We start from the raw sequence: 8,215 nt of genomic DNA, 5'->3' as shown, positions 1-8,215 counted from the left end.
TTGGATGGCAAAACACGTCTGAACGGTGCGACACGGGGTCAGCATCGGAGATGCCCTTAGTCGGCTAGAATAGGACACCTAAACAAAATAAGGGTATTAGTTCAGTGTAATATATACTCCCTCCGTCATCCCATGATATAAGAGCGTACAGAAATATCAACTCCGGTAAAGACTAACCAAGAGGAATCTTGTGCTACTTTTTGTGAATGCCTAAGCACTCTGATGACAATACACAAAACCTATTGCGTCCATGCAGAGAATAATGAAGCCCCAACAGGTTTATTTTTCTTCTTGACATCAAAGAGATTCCTCCAAAAGTGTACATGAAAAGGCCAGCATGACCAGCTCAACATCAACATCGGAACATGTATTTATCAGCTATTCAGCAACAGGTGGCAGTTGAAGATTGCACAGTTGGCAACCTAGCATGACCCCATTGGAGTACAGCATGGCAGCAAGGACAAGCTAATCGTAATGAATGAGCCCGGGAGAGGACAAATGGAGCCATCAGCATGAAATTAACAACTCATCTGACAGCAAATTATTTAACTAGGGAGACGTCTGGCTCTACATTCATAGCCAGGCTGACAAACTCCAAGAAAACATGTGATACTGTTTATCAGATTTACTAATTCTCACTGGGAGATAAAATATACAGAGGTAATCTAAACGGTTGGATAATTTATAACCAAAGGACAACTGTTGTGCACACAAGCCCTACCAAAAAGAAAATTTCTTACTGATTGAATGAAGAAATGTAGCTGTACAAGCAAGCACATAGCTGTCCACAACCCCACTTGATTCTTCCTCATGATCATTATGCATCTTGTGGTGTACCCTGATATGATTCTTCTTGACACATTTATTGGGAAAAAAATAGAAAAAATATGGTGGCGAAGGTTTAATGTTTCTGAATTGTACAAGGACTGCGACAAGAAAAGCGAAGTATGAACACAAGAATATATATGTGACTATGCCACATCAAGTGCACTGTAACTAGGAAGGGAGAAGCAAATTGAAGAATTTGAGGATGGTGCATACAGTTCCGAGCAAGGCTCAGGCAAGACCGATTCCGAGTATCCAGAAACATTGGAACAAGACCAGGGACTAGAATGGAGCGAATCAGTTATCGAGAAACTGAGATTGGAAAGGCAAATCGCAGTAAATGGATCACTGTCAATTCCTAATAAAATTCCTGCAACCGAGATGTTTGTTCCCACCATATTCTTTAAGGTGATTTGATCAATCACCGGAAGCTCAGACGGATCAAAATCATCATCTGGATGGCTTGATAAATTACCTATGAATTCAATGGCCACACGGATACCATCCATTTCTACATCTGAGATGATCACTTCCTTTATGTAACCTCCACGACCAGGGGTGGTCTTCAAAGAGAACCCTTTATCAGAACCATGTATCCTTAGGTGGTCAGCATGAATACCTGAGATCCCACCGGACATCTCACTGCCAAATGCAAGTGCAGCACCAGATGACGCTTGAAGATCCACTCTGCTGATATGAATGTCCGAGGTTGGCCTTCCGATAGAAATGCCGTACTTGTCCAACCCACTTTTCACTGAGATGGCTTCATGACTGACACTAATGGTGCTGTCTTCGATGCAGACATTCAAACATGAATCTGGATAAGGAATGTTCCATTAGTAAAAGAAGTAAAAGTTGCTTCTCATTGTTATGGAGTGGAGATAGAATGATGCAGTTGAAATAGTAAGTAAAATTCCTTGCATTGTCTATCGAAATCTACATACGCAAAAAAGTTGGAAGACAACAGTTCAACACCACTTAAAGTTAGCTAAAACAATGGTTTGAAATCCATAGCATGTTGCATAGGGCCTTTTAAGTATACCCATGTTTCTTAATACAATGATTCGAGTTAACTAGCTTTTTATTGCACATGGCAACCACAAATACCACAGAAAGAAAGAGGTGTGTCAGTTGAATTCCCTCGAAAAACTTCTAGTAGTTCACCTGTTGTGTCAGCATTAGTCTCCTAAATATTAGTGTGAAATAACAACTCATAATAAATTCAAATGGATTTGCTATCTTAAAATTATGGCTTGGCTCATTTGTGAACCCTAATCTTAAAATGGTAGTACTACTGTGCAAAATACATATGATTAATCACCAAACAATGTGTGAAGACGAGATGGTACTCCACACTAGAAGCAATCATACCTGGAACTATGCCATCAGTGAGTGGAGCATCCAACAAAGTCTTAATTGTGACGTTATGAACCTTTACATTGCTGGAAAACAAACAAAACAGTAAGAGTTAGTATATGCTCAAATAACACTCACGGAATCACACCTCGTGCATGAAGATCATTAATGCTAATGCACCTGCAGTACACTGGATGTATGCTCCAGGCTGGTGAGTTCAAAAATGTCAAGTTTGATATCACAATTTCTTCAGAATACAGAAACTCCACGAGATGAGGGCGGCTATGATTTAGTTCATGAGAGCGAAGCCAATCCCACCATACTAAGCCCTGGCCATCGATAAGTCCATTATTCCCTGCGACAAGTGGACCAAGCACGCAACAGTTGTCAAAACTAGAAAAACAAATGTGACATAGTCAAAGCCCGTACATATAACAAGAAAATTACCAGTAATAACAACATCTGTTAAATTGTATCCATTTATTAAGCTACAATGTCTAGGACCTGGAAGGTCTAGTCCCTGGCCATAAGATGGCAAAGGTTCCACAATTGGCCATTGCGATGACTCCTATAGTGAGGGGACAAATAGATGAATATGGTTAGTACTAAAAAGGTGGAGAAATATTCAAATATGAAGAACAAATTGTTTTCGACGACTCAAAACACATATAATTAAGTACAGGTATAAATGTTTGTCTTCCTTCGAATTACATACAAGAAACAAAAATAGCCGCGTGGCACACAAGGAATTTATATACAACCGACAAGCAATCGCAATCTTTGTGGGAGCATCAGAGCAGCATGCCCATGCTCTGTTCATGCATAATTAAAAAGAGCAGCTTGACTTCAAAACAATGCAAAAGAAAATTGTCTCTTATTAGTCACAGCCCTCACATCAAACAGGTAAGTTTCACCTTCCAAACACTCGCTGTCTATGGTAAAGCAGAAGGAAACAACTAAAAATACCAGCCAACTTGAACCCTGCTGATCGGGTATTTGCATAGAATTTCCTCTGCCGTCTAGCGTGCCAACAAAGAGCACAATCGAACTACATTGGCGTTTCCCGGATAAATCCATAACCTATGACCTCACATTGCACATGTCAAAATCAATACTTCATCAGGTATATCCACCAATCATGTCCAAAGAAACTAAGATGAACTGATTGGAGATGCCTATCCTAATAACTAGCAATTCAATGCAAATGCAGCTGAAAAGGATATGTATACCTCCGTGCCGACGATGATGGCATCTTTCTCGAGGAAGAGGGTGAGATGGCTGGTGAGGTTGAAGCTGCCGGTGAGCCATCGACCCTTGGGGACGTACAGCTGCGCGCCGCCCTTGTCGGCGAAGGACCGGGCGTAGAAGACGGCGTTTTGGAAGGGCAGGGTGTTCAGGGTCCTACCATCCCCTACGGCGCCGAACTCGGTAATGGTGACGCTGTGCGGCCGCGACTCCGGGGGCACCTGCTCTCCCCATTGCCGCCGCACATGGCCGTGGACTGAGCCGAGAACGACGGCCAGGACCCATGACAGGACCACCTGAAGACGCCACTGCCATGAACACAGCAAGAAATTAGCATTTCTTACACATCAAAACATCGCTCTTCCAGATCAGTGCTCCAAACTCTGTTCCGAGAACACACACATACTCGCGAGACACATCAAGAAGCACGAGAAATCGCGTCTTTGCTCGGAAGACCTCAGGGGAACGATCAGGAAGCGAGGAAAGGATACGCCATTCCCCAGGCAGAGATCCGAGACTGGGAACGGATCACACGGGAGACACACAAATCAAGCACCAAAACGAGAATCCAAGAGCGACACATGACACATCACGGAGCAGCAAGGAAAGAGCAACACGGACAGGAAGAATCCAGCACTCGAGCGAACGATCGAAAATCACGGGAGAAAACGTACTTACTAGCCTCTTCATTAGTGCCACCTCCGCCCCTCTTCCGCCGCGAGAGAGGGGGAGACGAAGCAACGGCAGCGGAATCCAAAGCAGCGGCGAGGAACAGCGGCGGTGGATGCAGTCAACAAGGTAGCCTGAAGAATAAAGCGTTTCCCGGCTAAAATTCGTTGGGATTCAGGAGAGCGGCGGCGGCGGCCAAGGGGGGAGGAGTCCGGCTGCTGCTGCTGCAGCACGACAGGAGAAGCGAAGGAGGGGAGGAGGTTTTGCTAGTACCAGTAGCAAAGCACCTTGGGCTGGCCAAGTCTTTGTATCTCCTCTGATTTTTTGGTATATAATATATTACTGTATTATTATTATTATTATTATTATTATTATTATTAGGAGAAACTTTCAATATATTCTGCATGTGGTACAGAGAATATTAGATAACTATATCTGTGGACCAACTAGCGACGACTACAAATACTAGAGCGAACCAAAGACGATGGAAAGCGTAGATCGGAACGATCAAACCTGTAGACACATGACCGAAGACGAGATCCAAACACATCAACCAAAGGCCCTGTACCTAACCAAACTGCAGTACGCTGCTGCTCACTACTACGACGAACATGAACAATACAACATTCTCTATCCTCCAGCTTCCGCTTGATCTCCTGACCCAAGAAAGAATTTCTTGATCTATATGGTTCTTTATTGCTTAGCGAGTATAGCCTCGTGGGGTAAAAAAAGTATATGGCCCCCAAACAATCAGATTCAAGAGATAACTCCATTGCAAGGATGACGAGACTTCTTTAGATATTGCATATAGTTCAGTTTAGAAAGCGTCCTTGCAAGAAAGAAGGTGCTTACATGAAGTGAACAGTATTTCACCATTCGAGCTTCTCAAAACTATTCTCATTGCTGCAGATCTATCCACTAACTTAGGGGTGTTTGGTTGGGCTTTTATTTGGCCTTTTCACTTTGGCTTATAAGCAAAAAAAAACACCTAAGCTTATATTTTTCTCAAAAGCACCTTATAAGCCAAAAAAGCCAAAGTAAAAAAGGCAAGTAAAATCCCAACCAAACACCCTTATAAAAAGGAGCCATCACTATTCAACTTTACATAACTATGCTAGAAAGGAAACCAAAGCAAAGCCTGAGTATTTTTCTGAACGGGAAGGATCGATATGTGAAGGTCATCATCCGAGAGCATGGCTTTACCCTTCACTAGGTCATATCATGGCGCTTGTGAGATGTGTAGAATGGAAGCTACATAGGTACACATAAACATTTGTGAGACGTCCAATGGAGGTGCGGGTTTTGCATAAACTATTTAAGCGTACCAAATTTGCCACAACAACATAAATAGCTTCAGTCATTGAGCCTCTCAGTTCACACATGATATGAAGGATACAATTTGTGCTAGTATTTCTTATATGCGCCACATCAGAAAGAGACCAGTATTCAGCGATAGCCTTTCACAACGAAACAAAAGGCAACAACACAGGGCATGAAAGAACTTTCGTGTTCGCCATCACATATAGGGAAGGAGGCCGGAAGCTCCATAATTCTAGAGTGCTTCAAAAAATGAGTTGGAAGAGAGTTTGTTTCCAGCCGCCAAATAAAGATATTTACCTTCGGAGGTGCGACACTTCCCCAAGAAAACTTCCATAAGGACGATCCCCATTTGGTGATGAACTACAAGAATAGTGTTCCACTTAATTCTGCTCCTCAAGAGCCATCTGATAAGCACTACGGATGGTAAATTTTCTAGACTTCTCCCCAACCCACGCTAGCTAGGAAATCATCCTAGTTTGGAGAGCATGGTCGGATCTTCAAGATCTCATGAGCATCCAAAGAAATATATTGACGTACTAAATTTTCATCCCATGCACCATTCACATCCATCATTCACATCCATAAGTCCAAAGACCCATGATAACTGACATCTTCCTTTTGGGAAGACAACCTTGCAAGAATGGTTACGAGGAATCCAGTTGTCTCTCCAATTTTAACCTTTGTACCATTGTTGATGCTTCAAGTTAAACCCTTTTTCAACAAGTCCAAACCTGAGAGATCCCCTATCATGAAGAAGATGGATTCCCCATAAAAACTGTATCATCAAGGTTTTCATTGGGATAATATTTTGCACGCGGTACTCTGGCACATAAACTATCCTGGAACATCAGCAATCTCCATGCAAGACAAGCTAGTAAAGCTTGATTAAAATGCCTAAATTCTTGGAAGCCGATCCCCGTCGACTCTTTGGCTTCAACAAATGGTCCCAAGATTTCCATTGAGCCTCTTACCTTTTTTTAGATGCCCACCAATAATTCCTAATCATCTCATTTAGGTTATCATATAAACCTAACGACAATTTGAACACATTCATGATGTACATCGGAATTGACTAAGCAAAAGACTTTATTAACACTTCTTTACTACCTTGAGATAAACTACCCCATAACAACATTCTTTTAGTGAATTTCTTTTGAAAGTTTGGGAACTTCCCTTTCAACATACTGAAGGAAATATGCCCTAGCACTACTAGGGAAAAAGCCTAGCAGCAGCTGGGTTTTAGTCCTATCAGTAGCGTGGGCTGGAGCACTACTGGTACGGCGCTACAGCTAAAGGTTAGCAGTAGCGTGGGTTAACCCATGCTACTGCTATATCAACTTAGTAGTAGCGTTTTCTCCAAACAGCGCTACTGGTAATTACTAGTAGCGCTTCTCCCGGCACGCGCTACTACTATTATTTCGTATTTTATTTCTTTTTTATTTCATGTTTTATTCCTACACCTTTATACAAGTTTTCATACAGCAGCAATTTAGAGATTGTTTTTACATCATAATGAGTTATTACATCATTGGGTGAAAGAACCGTGCACTAGTTTCGAGTGGATGGGCATCCACTTGAAACTAATCTGCAGTTCTTTCACCCAATGATATAATAAATATCATCGTCGTCATCATCATCATCATCATCATCATCATCATCATATCATTAACAACTTATCATCATAATACATCATTGTCATATAACACCTCCTCATGATCATCGTTTTCATCAATGAGACATCACATAGCAAGTTGGTCACTAGTCATAATCACAACTACTCCTCATTATCAACTCTAACACATTGTACCACATAATAAATATTGTACCTTATAGGACCTACTACATTCTCTTAGGACCTACTATATTCTCTTAGGTAAAATAGCATAAAACAAGATAACCCCTGACTCTCCATTATGGAGAATGGAGATTATCCTGTCGTTAATTCTTGCCTTTCGCACAATGTTGCTTCCAAGTAGCTCCTTACGATTGTCCATACATTTTTTCCATCATGTGATTTTCATGTCTCCACCTCTTTTAGAAATCCGATATGGACAGGTGAGATTCATAGGACGACCTGGCTGTATGTTCAAAACATTAAGGCGACCTTTCTGATACATCAGATGAGGCACACAATCATCCGGGATTTTTGGTTGAAAAACGTAGTAATAACTTCGTAGTTAGCAATGTAGTTAAGTTTTAAAAGAATTTGTGCAAAAGATGCACGGATGTCGTAATAGTAAAAAATCTTACCATGGCATCTCCAAGGATGTTACCGTAGTTCAACACGTGCACTAGTGGCACGTATTGACCATAATGTGGAGGAGTTTTATTATAGATATTGTAATTCTCAAGATCAATACAAAATGCGACCAGATGATTTTTCTCCTGATAAGTTAACTCAGAGCCATCGGTGTAGTAGGTTCTGTCTACCATGTTCCGCACATTGTTTGAACAATTAAAATAAGTTGTCAATGAAAATAAGTTATCAACTATTTTGAAATGAACAATATAAATTAGTTAATAACTATATTTGAGAAACTCACATAACGGTAGAATTGGAAGTGTATCAACAAGGACCCAAATGTCCAAATTGTCTTGGTCGATGTCAGGATCACCAAGATCCATGGTGACAAACATACCCTCTTGAAAATCATACATCTTGCAAAGTGCTTCCCAACCCGGGCAACCAAAATGGGATACGCTCTTAGAATTGTATAGATTTACCTCAAAATCCATACCATGATGGGTCCTTAGGTTATTTTTCTTTGTTTCATTCCTCTCATGATCTTCAAAACCCATT

The 8,215-nt window shown here is 41.3% G+C and overlaps 1 protein-coding gene across 2 annotated transcripts; it reads right to left on the bottom strand.

The window, feature by feature from the left end:
- Positions 1–653: 653 nt before the first annotated feature.
- Positions 654–4,356, bottom strand: LOC119286015 (probable polygalacturonase). 2 transcript variants are annotated; one of them, XM_037565348.1, is made up of 6 exons: positions 4,105–4,356; positions 3,411–3,734; positions 2,629–2,749; positions 2,362–2,536; positions 2,197–2,267; positions 654–1,642 (listed from the first exon to the last, which is right to left on the bottom strand). In XM_037565348.1, exons 1-6 carry the CDS (start codon positions 4,114–4,116, stop codon positions 972–974), a joined length of 1,374 nt encoding a protein of 457 aa, XP_037421245.1. In that variant the 5' UTR covers positions 4,117–4,356; the 3' UTR covers positions 654–971. The 2 variants fall into 2 exon arrangements, with proteins under 2 accessions (XP_037421245.1, XP_037421246.1); XM_037565349.1 differs by having other exon boundaries at positions 3,411–3,722.
- Positions 4,357–8,215: the final 3,859 nt, after the last annotated feature.

The sequence above is a fragment of the Triticum dicoccoides genome, chromosome 4A (assembly GCF_002162155.2).
Source record: "Triticum dicoccoides isolate Atlit2015 ecotype Zavitan chromosome 4A, WEW_v2.0, whole genome shotgun sequence".
Classification (NCBI taxonomy): Eukaryota; Viridiplantae; Streptophyta; class Magnoliopsida; order Poales; family Poaceae; genus Triticum; species Triticum dicoccoides.
The sequence above is the reverse complement of the archived record's forward strand: the minus strand, read 5'-3'. Positions and strand labels throughout refer to the sequence as shown.